Source organism: Ambystoma mexicanum, chromosome 11, assembly GCF_040938575.1.
Source record: "Ambystoma mexicanum isolate Mex_15411 chromosome 11, UKY_AmexF1_1, whole genome shotgun sequence".
Lineage (NCBI taxonomy): Eukaryota > Metazoa > Chordata > Amphibia > Caudata > Ambystomatidae > Ambystoma > Ambystoma mexicanum.
In genome coordinates, this window is record NC_090934.1 from 1,462,552,786 (window position 1) to 1,462,569,777 (window position 16,992).

General features: G+C 45.9%; 1 protein-coding gene across 2 annotated transcripts in view; it reads left to right on the forward strand.

Moving 5' to 3' along the window:
- Window positions 1–16,992, forward strand: part of AAGAB (alpha and gamma adaptin binding protein) — a 429,906-nt gene that overhangs the window by 306,030 nt on the left and 106,884 nt on the right. For both annotated transcript variants that reach the window (XM_069625133.1, XM_069625134.1), the window contains exon 8: window positions 13,552–13,656. In XM_069625133.1, coding sequence (XP_069481234.1) covers window positions 13,552–13,656 — 105 coding nt within the window. The remainder of the gene's footprint in view (window positions 1–13,551; window positions 13,657–16,992) is intronic.

The following is a 16,992-nucleotide window of genomic DNA, read 5'->3' on the forward strand; positions in this document are numbered from 1 at the left end:
CAGAGATAACTGTGGTCACGGATGCTTCCCTCACATGATGGGGAGCTCATATGAGCGACCTCACGATCAGCAGACCTTGGACCCCATCAGAATCAAGAGTACACATAAACCTAATAGAGCTGAGGGCGATCAGACTGGCGCTAATGTCCTTTTTACTATCCATAAAAGGGATAATGTCCTGATAATGACGAACAACAGTAGCCCTCCATTATCTCAACAAAAGAGGAGGTGTAGGGTTACTACCGCTGTGTAGGGAGGCAATGCAGCTCTGGTTTAGAGGGCTACAAAATGGGACCTCTCTATCGGCTGTTCACCTTGCCGAGAAGAAGAGAACACAGCAGCAGATGCTTTATGCAGTGTGAATAACCAAAGGGAGTTTCAGAACTTAGTCCCCGGGAATGCCGTACTCAAGTGGCCAGAGAGGCAATCGCTTTTGGATCCCGACCCTGGGGGTGGACAAACGAGGGAGGATCACCTGGGTAGGGGGTGTTCTATGAAGCACCCAATGGTGAGACATGGTATCCCCTTTTACCCCAACCCATCTAACCCCTATCCCAGCTTATTTTATGGTAAACTACAACTACCATAATTCCTCCCCACATTGTTTTGACAAAAGTACTGCACCAAGGAAGATGAGGAATGAGGCAAAAGGATTACCTCCCCTGACTTGCATTGCCCTTGTCCCTTTAATGAGGCCAGGCAGAGTCAGGCACTCTACACCTGCCACGTATTAACACTCCCTGTGAAAATAAAAGATGGCGCACACAGGCACACTTTGAGCGGGGCTGGGTACGAGAAGGAACAGTTCTTCTGAGGCTGCTGAGAACCAGGTTGTGGAAGTTGGAAGGGCAATGGGCTGATCAACAGCTTAGAGGATCAAGGGAAGGCCAGGCAAGATTTCCCAGCTTTTGGGAAGCCGCAAGTGTTGGAAGAGCAGAGCCGAGCGAGCAGAGGAAAGAAACCTTCAAGTTTCCAGGAAGCGGACAACACCCCTCCCGGGTAAACGGCAGAGTTGGGGAGGCGCAGAGGAGGCGTTGCTAATGGCCTTGAGCTGCAGGAAAAAGATTAAAGAAATCCAATTGACACAACTGGTGAGTTATCGAGAGCAAAAAAAGTCTGGTTGATGTTAAAGGAAATGTGACTGTAATTTGAAAGTTGAAGGTTGCGTCGGTGCCCACAAAAACATGAATGAAGAGAACAATTGTTGAAAGAAAAGGATACAAAGTAGCAGAGTGGTCATGCGAGAGGAAGTGTCACATTCGAAAGTCTCTGACATGTAATGGATTTTTGAAAGATTTACGAACTGAGATCAAAGGAAAGAAGGTTGAATAACAGGAAAGTGAAATCTGTGAACTATGAAATATGCAAAGAGGGCAAAAGTAAAATATGAAAAGTTTGAAAAAGACCAAGAAAGCAAGTGAAGAAGAATGAGAACTACAAGTACCAAAAGGCATTGGTGCTGTAAAAGAAGATTGTAATATTGAAGGATTTTTGAAAGAGAGGTTGAAGTGGTCATGCAGAGATTTATCTAAATTCCTTGCAGTTTCGAAAGTCTTCAACAGTAAAAAGCTACCGTGGGTAAAACGTGAGGAAGGGAACCCCACGAGGAAGTGAAACGTGACAGGCTCGAGCCCAGCAGAGGGTTGCCTGTGCAAAACTGTGATAAATTGTGTGGTAAAGTGAAGGGGGACAGGCTGGAGCCCGGCAGAGGGAAGCCTGTGCAGGATTATGAGAAGCTAAGAACATATAAAGTGAGTACTGATGGCAAGGGGGTTGAAGCCTAAGGAAGTGATTGAACTACCAGAAGTTGACAGCGTAAGATTGAACTGTGGAATTGTACCAGTAAGACAAAGTGTGCAAGACTGATAAAACTGTGCCTATCTTTTGTTTTGAGAGACTCTCTAGACCTGTGGGGTTGAACCTGGGTAAGGGAGTTGGTACTGAAGCCATTCTGACATTTCTTTTTGACACACTATTTTCCTTTGTTGTATTACCTTAAAACATTTGTTATTTTGAGAAGGAGTGCAAGGTTGGGTTTTCTTAGTATAGGACTTTTTTTTTATTTTTGACCAGACTGACTTGGACGTATTTGTTATTGTTTAATGGTCGAGATTACTCCCATTCAAGAGTTAGGCCCAGTTATGAATTCTACCATCCCAACCAAAATATTAAATAAAGGTTTTTGAAACTTGTATCCATTGTGTATGTCTACTGCTCGATACCATATCTTCCTCACAGCAAGCAGAGCACGATCTCCCACGAGTGAGAGATGGTTTATGAAGTCCTTCTAGAGATCTTTGCCCTTTGGGGAACCCCTTAAGTACACGTCCAGTTTCAACCGGAAATGCAACGTGTTCTGCTCCAGGGAATTTCATCAGAGAGGAGCTCTGGTGACACGTTCGTAGTGTACTGGGAATTTACACTCCTGTACGTGTTCCCGTCAGTCCCCTTCGTTCCTCATGTAACCAGTAGGTTGTATAAGTTTGGGAAATCAATAATCCTAATTGCCTGGTTTCTGAGAAGTTAAGATGTAAAGGTTGGGAACTCGCGGAAGAAATGATGGAGGTGTCGCTTTCGGCCAAAAGACCACCAACAAAAGCACCATACCGCTGCCGTTGGAACATGTTTTGCAGATGGCGTAGAGCTAAAGATATAGATCCTTTCTCTTGCAGTACAGCAGCAGTACTTTGTTTTTTATTACACCTCGCCCATCAGGGGCTGCATGTGGCTGTTGTCAAGGGATACCTGCCAGCATTATCCATTTTTAAACGCACCCCAGAACAAGGCTCTTACTTTAAGATGCTGAATTCCATACAATTCCTCAAAGGACGGAAATGCTTTCCCACTGGTCACTTTCTGGTTTCGTCCTGGGATTTGAATCTGGTACTAACTTCTTCAATGGGAGCTGCATTTGAACCTCTCCATTCTTGTTCTCTTAGGTTATTAACCCTGAAAACCATATTTATGGTGGGCTTCACTTCTGCTCACAGTGATTGAGCAACACGCTTTGTCATGCAAATCACCATTTACTATATTCTCCAAGGGGAAGGTAGTTTTGAGTGTTCATCCCTCCTTTATTTCCAAAGTGGTGTCTGAATTCCATCTGACCCAGAAAATAACTTTACCAGCTTTTTATCCACCTCCTCACACTTCAAAGGATGAAGAGAGGTTACACAGGATTGACCGGAAAAGGGCTCTTAGTTTCTACATTTCGAGGATGGCAAATGTCAGGCAAGATGACAAATTATTTATTGGTTATACCAGCCACAGGTTAAGCCAAGCGTGACCAAACAAACTTTATTGCATTGGATCATCCTATGCATTTTGGAGTGCTACTCAATTGCGGGAAAATGTCTTTAAGAGCCCGTTCCACAAGTGGAGTGGCAACCACTTTGGCTCTCCAAAGTGGTTTTCCAGTGCAGAACTTTTGCAGTGCCACAACTTGGTCCTGACTCCAAACTTTCTAATGGATTGTGTCCTCCCACGTATTCGCCGCCTTGTGATATTCGTATCCTGCCAGCTTTGCTACTTCGTAAAAAAGAATTCGGCAGAGGGCGCTGTGCACGAGACCGTGGCGTTGATGTCCCTCGACAGGCTCCGTACCGTGTCGACATCACCATCAGTACAAATAGCTCGTGCCGTGCCTGTTAGCTTCAGTTCCGTTTTTCCGATTGCTTCGCTCTCGAGAACGGCGCGCTTCGAAATTTTCTTCAGAAAATGTCGTCTTCATCTACCCCCAAGACGGAGTTCAAAAAATGTATCGAGTGTGGTTCGAAGATGTCGATCACAGATCCTAACCGCATTTGTCTCTGGTGCCTAGGTTCAGACCATCGAACCGGCGACTGTGGCTCCTGTCAGTCGATGACTGAGAAGGCCCTTCGTGAGAGGAAAGGTAAACCGGCGGTGGGGCGGGATGCTTCGAAGGCCTCGTTGAGCGATTTGAAAGAATTGGATCATCATAGACACTCTAAGAGATCCTGATCTCTTAGTAGATTGAGGCGCTCTTCATCTTCCTCTTCAAAAAGAGTTAAAAGGAAACGTAGATCTCACTTTTCATCATCAGATACATCTACCAAATTGGTACGATGCCCAACTAAGTCGGATTCCCCAAGAAAATGGGAAGCTTTTAGAAAGAAGATGATGGAGTTCTTTGAGAATGAGGCTTTGACCCCCTCAAAGAAGCCTCAAGAGCCAGACACCGGTCGCACCATCGGACGACACAGGGAAGTTGGGAACTACTGTGGTAAAACCCAGTAGTATGAGTGAAACTCGTAAAACTGGAGTCGACACCAAATCGTCGAGGAATCATCGAGAATTGAGTGTTTCCCCGACACTGTATAAAAAACAGAAGTCGTCGAAAACATCCGCAACTTCGTCGACGACTTCAATATCGAAGCGTAAAGCATCTTCGATGCCTTTGTCAAAGACATCATTGGTGTCCTCGAAGACTCCTTCGATACCATCGACCAAAACTTATGAACAAGACAGGAGATTTACTCCCTTACCAAAATCAGACTTTAAGTCTGTCTTCTATATTTGAAGAAAGTGGCTCTGAAGATGAGGAGGTTTCTCCTTTTGGAGTACAATATGGTACTAGAGAGGTCCCAGAAGAATTAATCAATCCAGAATCGAAAATGAGAGACCTGTGTGACACTCTTCATTCTGCTTGTGGCATTGATACATCACTTGAGCTAGAGTTTGCAAAACCTGACCCTGCAGAACATGCAGATTCAGGGTACAGGAGGGGTACAGGAGTTTAATGAATAGAGTGGTGGAATACATAGGTTGGGGTAGAGCCTCACCCACCTTTGATCAGGATGACCTGACTGACATACTAGATTGGGGCCCCCAGAAGGATCCATTTCTCCCTTTCCATACGGCACTTCAGAGAACGGTAGAAAAGAACTGGGAAGTTCCTGACAACATTGCTGCAGTAAACAGTAATTTTCCTAAGAAGTATAGAATTCCTAGTTCTGATCCTGAGTATTTAAACAGGCATCCTACTCCAGAAAGTCTGGTCATTCAGGCTGCAACAACCTCAAGACAGACTGCATATCCATCTATCCCTCCGGATAGAGCGGATAAGAAGGTAGATGCTTGGGTCCGTAAAGTTTTTACTTCGTGTAGCATGGCTTTAAAGTCAACTAATGTCACCTGTACCTTCGCCAGGTTCACCCATACCCTCTGGGACTGTATTTTGGCGGCAGCTGAACATATTCCGGGAGGTGAGGAAAGGGAAGGCTTCCTGAATATTGTCAAAGACGGAAAGGAGGCAAATGGGGGAATGTCTCCAGTCTGGACTGGATACTGCTGAAAGTATCAGCAGATCCATGGCTGCAAGCACAGTGCTACGCAAACTTGCGTGGTTGAGGAAGTCGGGGTTCGCACCATATGTGCAGGCCAGACTTCTCAGCATGCCTTTTGATGGCTTGAGGCTGTTTGGTAGTAAGGCTGATGAAAGCCTAGAAAGACTACAGACCTCAAAAGCGGCAGCTAAATCTCTTAGCGCCTTCATGCGACAGCCTCAGAAACCCTATTCGGGCTCATCTTCTTGGAGGGGTCGTTGTTTTCGGTACTAATCCTCTTTTGGTAGAGGAAGAGGACAGGCCTTTCATAGAGGCAAGAGAAATGTCACTTGTGGTGGACGAGGAAATACTACAAAGCCAACCTCAGGAACAGCATCTTTGCCCTCTTAGGTCTTATCACACAAAACCCTGGTGAGAGGCAGAATCTCTCAGCATCTGAAAGAATGGCGGGGCATTACTTCAGATACTTGGGCACTGGAGACAGTAGCTCAAGGTTACTGCCTTCCTTTCTTAAAAATGCCTCAGGACCATCCACCGGGAACCAACTCTGTCAAAATTCCAGGCCCGCTCCTGTTGCAGGAAATGTTAACCCTGCTAGAGAAAGGTGCAATAGAACATGTACCTGTAGCGGAGAGGAACAAGGGTTGGTAATCCCCTTACTTTCTCATCCCAAAGAAGGATGGAGGATTGAGACCCATCTTGGACTTCAGAAACTTGAACAAGTTCCTCAGGAAAGACAAGTTCAAAATGGTAACCCTTTCTCAGATCATTCAGGCTCTCCAACTCCGAGACTGGTTGGTATCATTGGATCTTCAGGATGCGTACTTTCATGTGCCAATCAATCCCAAGCACAGAAAGTACCTGACGTTTGCAGTTGGCAGTTCTCACCATCAGTTTCGAGTTCTGCCATTCGGGCTGACCTCCGCCCGAGGGTTTTCACCAAGCTGATGGTGGTTGTGGCAGGGGGCTCAGGAGAGGGGGGATTCACGTCTACCCCTACCTGGACGATTGGTTGATCAGAGCACGTTCTCCTGAAAAAGCTCAAACATCTGTCGATCACCTGTCACTTCCTTCACAAACTGGGCTTCTCCCTCAATTTCAAGAAGTCCCACATGATACCATCCCAAAAGCGCCTGTTTATCGGAGCAGGTTTGGATACTTTCTCGGACAAAGCCTCGCCTCCCGAGGTGAGAGCTCTCCACATTCTGCAGATGGTAACAAAGTTCCAGAATGCCTAGCATCTGCCGGCCTTCGATTTTTTGAGGTTGCTCGGCCTCGTGGCATCCTGCATTCTTCTGATGCCAGAGGCCAGGTTGAGAATGAGATCCCTTCAATGGGCCCTCAGAACTCAGTGGTCCCAGTTCTCGGGGAGTATGTCGGATCTTCTGCAAGTCCTGAGTACAGTTGCTCAGGATCTACTATGAGCAACTATGAGAACTTAAAACGACAACATCCTCAAGGGAGAATCTTTTTTGGCAACCATGGCCGGAGATAACAGTAGTAACGGACGCCTCGTTTACGGGGTGGGGAGCCCATACCAACGATCTGACAATCAGCTGTCGTTGGTCTCCAACAGAGTCCAAACTACACATCAACCTGTTGGATCTGAGGGCAATCAGACTAGTGCTGAAGGCATTCCTACCCTCTGTACAGTGAAAGAATGTCCTGATAATGACGGACAACACAGTGGCCATGTACTACCTCAACAAGAGAGGAGGAGTAGGGTCACTACCACTGTGCAGAGAGGCAATGCAGCTCTGGTTCTGGGCAATTCGAGAAGGAATCTTTAGATCGGCAGTTCACCTAGCCAGAGAGCAGAACACGGCGGCAGACAATCTGAGCAGGCAGAGCACAGTCTCCCACAAGTGGGAGCTGGCTCAGGAAGTTCTTCTGGAGATCTTCGCCCTTTGGGGAGCCCCTCAAGTGGATCTGATCGCGACCACGGTAAACCAAAAGTGCTAAACAGTACTGTTCAAGGGAATTTCCTCCGAGAGGAGCTCTAGGAGACGGGTTTGTGGTGGACTGGAAGTTTCCACTTCTGTATGCGTTTCCTCCAGTCCCTGTGATTCCTCAAGTAATCAGGAGGTTGAGAAAGTTCAGGAAAACGATGAACCTAATTGCCCCGGATTGGGCCAGGAGGACGTGGTACCCGGACCTTCTGGACATATTCCATCTGCCCTCCAATACGTCTTCCGCAAAGAGAGGTTCTTCTCTCGCAAGAGGAAGGTCGAGTTCTCCATCCAGAGGTCAAGACACTCAACCTTCACGCATGGTTTCTGAGAGGTTGAGATACAAGGATTGGGATCTTCCGGATGACGTAATGGAGATTGCTTTCAGCCAGAAGGCCAGCAATGAAATCTTTGTACCGATGTTGTTGGAACAAGTTCAGTAACTGGTGCAAAGATAAGGATGTGGACCCTTTTCAATGTGGCACCCCAATGGTGCTCCTATTGCATCTAGCCAATCTGGGGGCTCCAGATTGGAACAATTCAAGGATATCTAGCTGCCCTGTCCATTTTCAAGTGCTCCTCGGAAGAGGTATCTTACTTCAAAATTCCATTGATAATTCAATTCCTGAAAGGGCTTACCAACGTATACCCTCCAGTACCTTTACATGTCTCAACTTGGGATTTAAATCTAGTACTTAAGTTTCTAACTTGTATACATTTTGAGACTCTGCACTCCTGTCCCTTGAAGCTTTTAACATTGAAGACTGTCCTTTTTGTAGCCTTAAGGTCAGCCCGCAGGGTTAGTGAACTACAGGCTCTCTCATGTAAACCTCCATATGCTACTTTTTACAAGGACAAAGTGGTTCTTAAGGTAAAACCCTCTTTCTTACCAAAAGTAGTTTCTGACTTCCATTTGTCACAAAAAATCATATTACCAACATTCTATCCTCCTCCTTATTTGGGCAAAGAAGAGGAGAGACTGCATAGACTGGACCCCAAAAGGGCTCTCAGTTTTTACATTTCAAGAATGTTAATGTTAAAGGATATTTGTACCGCGAACTATCACCACCGGAGTCGTCCCCTGGCGCTCTGGCGGCTCTGAAAGAGGAATGGGGGACGGGGGGGTGAGTTAGTGACAATGAGCTGGAAATGTGCAAGAGAGCAGTGATGTGCTGTTGGCGGCCTCAGCCTGGCGGGTCCGTCGGCTGGGCTTGGGGTGTTTCACAGTCGGTAGTCGTCGTGTGCTGTTGTGCAAGTCTATGTGCGGTTTGTTTTGTTCTTGCGGTGTAGTGAAGTTTGTGCGGATTGCTGCATTTTAGGCTTGTGGTTGTTTGGTTAGAGTTTGAGAGGTGTATGCATAGGGATGAAATTGTTAGTGGATTGGTTAGTTGGCATTGCTGTCCTTGCAGTTATGTCTGTGTGATGCTTGCCATCGTTCACTATTCCAACGGGGAGTGGTGCTTGCTAATTTCTATATTCTGTCTAGATGTGAGGCAGGTAGTGATCACAATTCCATTCAAGTGTTGCACTTGTCATCATTCACAGTTTTGTTAAAGTGTGGCGCACGCTAACATTCACATTTCTATCTAGATGCGACGCAGGCTAAGGTTAAGAATTCCATCTCAGTGTGGCGCACACTAACATTCACATTTCTGTCTAGTTGCGATGCAGGCTAAGATTGAGAATTGCATCGAAGTGTGGCACACATTAACATTATTACACCTGTCTAAAGGTGGCATAGGCTAATCATGACCGTTCTCTATAGGTGTGGCACTAGTTAACATTGGCTAGTATGTTGGTGCGTAATGCAATTCAACATTTACAGTCCAGCCGAGAGTGGATTTAGGCTGGTGGTCACAGGTCACTCTAAGTATGTATGTTGTAAATTATATGGCAGTCTACGTTATGGAGAGGTAAGATAGAGTGGAGAGGGCTTTCTGGAGTAGAGTAATTGCTCTTCACCCCACCAACGCCACACTCAGTTTTGTTGGTGTCTGTTGGCTGATGGCTTCCTTTGCTTCCCCTGTGGACACCGGCAGACACATCCTGGAACCACCAATATAGGAGCCGCCCTTTGCCTTGGGCCCTTTGCCTTGGGTACTTAGCCGCCGGGGCTGCCAGGCAGAGGGCTGCCTGGCGGGATTGGTTAAGGCCGGAATGTGGACCAATCGCGTATGCAGGGAAGATCGGGAGGCGGGCGGAGGGAGGGGGAAGAGGAAGGGTTGTGGGTTGGGAAATGGAGGCTGCACGTGGGCCACAGGGCACATGGAGACACGACCCAGATATACAAACCGGCCCAGAAAGGGTCAGGGGGCCAATTCAGCACACCTGGGAACGCTGCGCTCGTAATGGTAGTGTCCCACGGTGAAGCTGAAGGCCACACACAGTGCTGGCCTATGTGGACCAATCACGGATGCAGGGAGGATTGGGAGGTGGGTGGAGGGAGGGGAAGAGGAAGGGAGGTGGGTTGGGAAATGGAGGCTGCACGCGGGCCACAGGGCACATGGAGACATGGCCCAGATACACAAACAGGCCCAGAAAGAGTCAGGGGCCACTTCAGCTCACCTGGGAATGCCGCGCTCGGAATGTCAAAATCACGTCAAGATGACCAACTTTTTGTAAGTTATACAGGTCATAAATTTGGATTAACGGGGACAAAACAAACTGCATCCCGCTGGATCCTTCTGGCTATAATTGAGTGCTACAGATTGGCAGGAAAAGACCCACCGGATGGGCTACGAGCCCATTTCACTGGTGGGATGGCTAGGGGAGTCCCTGCAGTAGATATTTGTTCAGCTGCAACATGGGCATCAATGCATACCTTCATCAAGCTTTATTGCTTAGATGCCTCTTCCTCCAATGAGGGTTTATTTGCCAACGCGGTACTTCATTGCGTCCATGAGAACAATAACTAGTACTCCCACCTCCAAATTGACCACTGCTATGGGAGTCTATCACAAGATGAGGAATACGTGGGAGGACACAATCCATTTGAAGAACAAGTTACTTACCAACTGTAACGTTCTTTCGACTGAATGTTCCTCCCATGTTTCCTCATCGTCCCTCGCATCCTACCCCATAGTACAGTTTACGTTTCTTACACTTTCCTCCTCGAAGAGTCTTATCTGTCATGAGGCACGCCTGGGTGATCCTCGAAAAAACAGAATGAAGCTAACGGACGCGGCACAAGCTATTTGTACTGATGGTGACATCGACACAGTACGGAGCCCGTCGAGGGACATCGATGCCACGGTCTCGTGCATAGCGCCCTCTGCCGAAAAGAAATTCCGAAGCAGCGTAGCTGGCATGATGCGAATATCACAAGATGAGGAATACGTGGGAGGAACATTCAGTCGAAAGAACGTTCTAGTTGGCATTTAACTTGTTGTTCTCAAAGTATTACTGTTTAGACACTGTTGTGCAAGAACGCTCGATTTGGAAGAGCGGTTCTGCACAATATCAATCAATAATAAGAAAATTATACAAAAATTCCATTTCTCCCATATAGGAGTCTATCTAAGAAGTGGAATCCGTGGTTGGGCACAGTCCATTAGAAGAACAAATTACTTACCCCTGGTAATGTTCTTTATGAGTTATGATCTGCCTCCCAGCCCACCCCTCTGACTGTGGGTGCATTTTTTTTATATACTTCTCTCTTTCAACACTCATTGCATATTATTTAATCCTCAAATCAGTGTGCAGAAAGAGGGAAACACTAAGGACCGAGGCAACAGGCGAAGTGCATGCGATTTATACTATCAACACATTTTATTATTTTCACCTTTGGTTATCAACCGTGTTCATTAGTCAGAGTCTGGGTTAGAAGCTCAGGCATCAAGCATCTGCTCCCACCATCCTTTTTGCCAAGCCCTAGTTAAGGATTTCTTTATATTGAATATGACTAAGTCCTTGTTCGAGATCTCCGGTTTGCTGGGATTAATGGAAGGAGTCATGGAACTGATTTGAATGAGAAACTAGTGAAGGCAAGCGTCCCCAACCAGCACGATCCTCCCCGCAATGAGAGACAATGATGGACTCTTCCAGAATGGGAATAAGGCCAAGACAAGTGCGGGTGAGCGTAAATGGGAGTTTATCAATCAGAATAGGGCATGCAAAGAACTCTGCAAACTCCGAGAGCGCTCTGCCTGACAATAGCAAAGACAGGCGTATATATTTACAAAAAACGTCATCAGAACCTACACACTATAGGGGGCACAAGTTCAATGGGTTTGGGTGGCGACAACTAGCTATAGGTGCTGCTGCGATGTGGTTGGCCTTGGCTGGAGGAGGTCACTGGTCAGCCTCGTGGGTTGGGCTGGGTCTGGCGGGTCAGCTGGGTTCATCCGGGCGGTGTTGTTGTGCCATTGTGGCCAGTGTCAGAGATGAATGTCTTTTCCTGACTTCTTTGCCCTAGGCCATGCACACCGCAGTCATTCGGTTATTGCAATATTATCTTTTTTAGTAAATCTTTCAATAGGTTATTCTATAGGTTAATGCAACACAGGAGGAATGCACCTTTGAGAGGGGTTTGATGGCGATTCGTCAGTACATGGTTACCAGTGTCCTGTTGACCGGGTACCATAGGTCGTGGGGCTAGGTCTCAGGGCATGGGACGGGCGGTACATGTCTTTTTGTCTTGTTAGAAGTCGTTATGAATGTGCTGCTGGATGTTGCCATAGTATTGGGTGTCCTAATATTACAGGGGCCATAAACCTAAGGTGATCCGGTGGGTTGTGGGGTTTAAGAGGGGGCGCCTTGGATTTGTGTATTCAGGCGGAGGTTTACTACTGGGCTGTAAATATTGCAGGTGGCGGGCCGTGGCCTTGGGTGCTGCAGAGGGGACTACAAATCTTTGAAGCGGCTCCAGCCTAGTTGGGGGAGGTGGAGCAGCGCGGCGCGGGCCTCTGCTCTCTCGTCTGGCAGGCTCCACTGGGTGGGAGGGGGAATGGCCTTGCATAAACTCACAAAGGCATCTTCCTCGTGTGTTGCCGATTTGAGGTAAAAGCATCATAAACATTCAAATAACACACAATACTAATGGAGACATTTCAAAGCTCACATCTTAACATTGCTAATTCCTCTTGAATATAGCCAGTTTGAGCACATTACTTGTACACTATGTTTTAACAACTACAACATTGTGTTATATGCATATACATCTGCAGTAAGTGAGGTAGTAGTGAGGTTGGTGGAGCACATGGGAAATGACTTGCCACCGTACATGACAGTAGTGGCACATAAGGGATTGGACTTGTACACATGGAGGGTGCATTCTCGCGTGTCTTTCTCATGAGCCCTCAGTATGGTTGCATTTGTCTTTCTTTGCACTCTAGCAGCATTAGTTTGGTTATGGCGCAGGACCGTGGGGTGTAAGCTTTTCAATGATGCACATAACAAATAACCCCCGGGACGCTTTTATTATTTGCACACAACTGCAGTGGTGTGGGTGCTTCATTGCTAATGCCATGTGAACATCTATTCTGCCATATCTGTACGTTTTACAAATTTTCTAATCAAAAAAGGGGTCTGTGGAGAAAATGCGCGTATTGCAAGTAGTTTTGGCATTAGTATTTGGGAGCGTTTGCTTCTGTCCGAGGGCCATTTTACAGGTCTCTTTTTCACCCAGGCTTCGCTGGCCGGGTCATGCTGGGAGCAGTGATACACTGCGGAAGGTGAAATGTTAGTGTTGGTATCTTACACTAGCTCATGTCCGTCTTGTTCGTGGGAACGGGCTCACAGCGGATCTGCCAGGGAGCTGCGGCTACAGGGATAATTGAAACTCTCCAAAGGTGGGGGCCGTGCTACAGTGCGCAAAGCTCGCACCATTTTTATTAGACAAAATGGTTTCTGAGGCCTAGCTAAATTCAATACGTTTGGGCAATGTCTTCAGCAGGTGAGCCATCCACCACCTGGGCCCTGGTGGTAAGGAGGGGACACCCGATGAGTCATGGCGCTCACCTGGGGAGGGGATGTAGGCAAGGGGGGTCTTTTGGACCAATCCTCCCCTACACTAGGCAAAAGGAGCCCCTGTGAGGCTGGCAGGATAGCTATCAAGGCGGCACGCCTTAGCAATCAGCCTAATCATCCTTAATGCTCCTGCAAGGGCCTACCCATAACTGGAATCTTGGACAAAGCTATAGCACCAGATTGCTGTTTCTGCTCTAGGGAGTTTGCATTAGTCCCGTTTTCGCACTAATGAGGCGACACCCATTTATCTATCTTAAAAAAAGTCATACAAGTACTGTTTTGCAGCTGCACCATGTTCTGTTTGATTAACACTTGTGCTTTCCTTTCAGACCCCATGCTGGACATGGATATACAAGAGCTTGCCAGCCTGACCACAGGGGATGGGGACTTGGAAAACTTTGGTCGCCTGTTTACAAAGTTGCAAGAGATGAAAGGTGAGTGAATCTTCTGGGCCTCTCTCCTGGTGGAGTTTCCACGAAGTAGCGCATAGGTGATCAAAGACTGCTCCATCTTATTGGGAGGATATTGGAATTTGTTTTAAAAAGAAGGTGATACATTAAAATGGGAAAATGCTTTTGCTACAAAAGGATGTGTCAAAACACTGCATTTCTGTGGCTATTAGTAAACATCGTGACATATATATGCAAAATGCATCATTAACTAACCGCTTATATTTGCCGGATACCGCATATGTCCACTTTTTATCATTTAACACCTCAAATGTCTACCATTGCACAAAGCCACCCTCCCCACACCCAGTTTACCCCCCCCCCCATATAGTCCCACAGCACCGCCTTTTAATATTCACTCAATCTTTCTTCTGACGCACTTCCATTTCACATATTTAACATAACTGCATTAAAATAACCACATTCATATAGCCGCGATTATAGAAAAATCACTTTGAACGAATCTCATTATCTGCATTATGGGATATGTAGTTTGTGAAATAAAATCAGGAAGTGCCAAAGTCTTGCAAACGGTATATAAAGACAAAAATATGAATATGCATTGTCTGGGTGAGTATGATGATGATGAATGAGTCCCAAATATTGCACAATGGGTGCCAATTTGTGCTCCAGTGGCATAGTCGTGACACATTTAGTGACTCATGAACTTGTTTAAGAGAATATGGGCTTTCTGTCCGAATAAAGAGGATTTATCAGTGTATTGCAAGTATGTAAGGCTTTCTGTGATAGTTGTTGTAAGAACTGATGTTCATGGTCTGTCATGAAGAAGTTAGTGTATTGCGGTGCCATTTTTGTGCCGCTTGCTTTTACAATCTTTTGTAGTAGGCAGCTTGCGTTGAACACAATGGGTATGACTCTCATGAGGTAGTTGCTGGGGTGAATATGAACGTGGCCAGGAGTGCATCGGTGGTACACGGTCCACCTCCGGAGTAGCATTGTGTCTTGGTGAAGCCTTCTGTCCATCGCCACAGGTTTTAGGATTGATTCAATATATCCAGGCGCGGATTTGGTTAATGCACTTACTGCAGAGATGATTGGGTGGCCCGGATTTCCTAGTTTGGAAATCTTAGGGAGCATGTATGACTTCCATGTATGTCAGGACGGACCGCTTCCCATGTAACTCTGGAACCTGTCCTATCCTCCAACCTTTGTGTACCTCTGCGCTACTGTGTTACTGCATACATCGTTTTCCTAATGTACCATGTATGTTAAGCAAAGCCTTCTGTAACAGCGCCATGATGCCTCAGGGCCAATAGGTGCTTTATAAATGCAAATAAAGAAAAAAAATATACAAAATCCCATGATTTGAGACCTAAAAACTACGTGGCAAAGGGAAACCAGGGTAGTAGAAGTGCTGGTTACATGAGATTAAGTGAGGAAGGGTAGTGGGCACTGGCAAAAGAAACAATGCCCAGAACCCTCCTTGGTTTATGTCTATCCAGTAAGAAGTACACAATCCTGACCATCTATGTACCTCTTACAAGCCTAGCTGTACCAGACGCATCTGTGTGTGCGGTCTCTCTCAACCTCTCTGTGCTCTTTCTCTGCCCTCTCTTGCTTTCTCTGGCGTTCGCATTCACTTCGTCTCTTTGTTTCTATGTGAGTGAGATTCACGTTGTTTGTTTTTTTTTTGTTTATTTATTTGTATGGCTCACCCGACCTGGGGGTATCAGGGCGCCTTGCACAGTGAAATTTACACTAATGCTTTCGGCTTAGTTACAAAGATGGACTAACAACATTGATACAAGGATACAGTGATAAATGTAAAGTCAAAACACACACAAGAGAGTATATACATATGTATAAGATAATACAGATTACTTCATAAGTTAGTCCGGGAGGCTAGCTAGAAGGCGAGTTATTGTCCTAGTATGTATGGGGCTAGGTCTGACCATGGATGTCATTGGTGACGAGCCATTTTATAGTGAAGGGGGTAAGGCATTCCATGCGTGAGCAGCCAGAACAGGGAAGCTGGTTCCCCCAGCATTTTTTAGCTTAAATCTGGGCACAACTAGGCGTGCTGAATGAATAGTCCTGGTGGGGCGTATGGAGGATTGTTAGTGATTCTCTCGGAGAGGTAAGTAGCTGCTGCGTGCTTGAGGCATTTATGCGTTCGAGATAGGGTTTTAAGCGTAATTGTGTCCTTAGTAGAGAGCCATTTGATCTGTCTCCTGAGATGCGTGTTCTCTCCTTGGTATACCATGTGCCACTCTTGGGGCATTATTTTGCAATGTTTGGATGTTCTTGATGAGGTATTTGTTGCCACCCAGATACAGAGCATTACAATAATCCAGTGTGGATAGGATGAGTGCTCTTGCTAGGGTAGTGCAGCTTTCTTTCGATAGGAATGGTCTGTGAGGTGTGAATTTGCTACAGCCACGCCAGCAGCAGCGACCAGAAAAAAAAAAATATCTTGAAAGTTGGGGAGCTTTGTTTTGTAACAAAAGCTATTAAAGAAAACAAAAAATGAATGTATTTCATTGCACTAGCATTGTAAAATGCTTGCCTTTAGAATTGTGCATTAATTTCTAAATATCACTTCCATTCTATATCATAATAAGCAAAGCAGGTGATCAAAACCTATGATAACGATATACGTATTTTCAGATAGGTATCATTCCAAGTGGGACAGTCTGATGCACTCCTGTTGTACTCATTTGAAATACTCATATGAGGCAGGGCATGTGGATAAATAGTACCAATGAGGCTCTTAGGCTGCTTTGCTTTTAAAATCAAGGAGCATTTTTTGGGAATATAAGAATGACCATAGAACTTTATATTTGACAACTATATCTGGGTTTAATGATTGAATCACTAAGTACATGTATTTATATAGCGCTTAAACGAGGCCCACGGGCATGTGAAGTGCTAACAAACAAACAACAAAGAATATAAGCGCAAACCTGGCCAAGAGGAGGGAGCACACTGCAGAAGGAGATCGGTAAAACAGGACTGTCTTCAAACAACGTTTAAAGCCTGCAAAGGAGCAACAAGCTCTCAAATCGGGTGGGAGAGCTTTTCAGCATTTAGGTGCAATGTAAGGGAAAGATCCCTGAGAGACCATGGTCAACTTGGTTCTCGGCACATGCAGGTGTTGTTTTTTTTAATTTGTTTAATTGTTTTACAATTTTTACAAAAAAAAGGAAAGAAAAAAGACTTTTCTTTATCCAATTCCATATGTTCCTTGTGTTCTATTCTTTCCCTCGAGTAAGTTCGTTAATTGTTTGTTCATTATGTGTCAAGTTATTCTAGCATCAAAGAGCGGAAAAAAAGAGCTACGCCTATTGCCCATCTTGTATT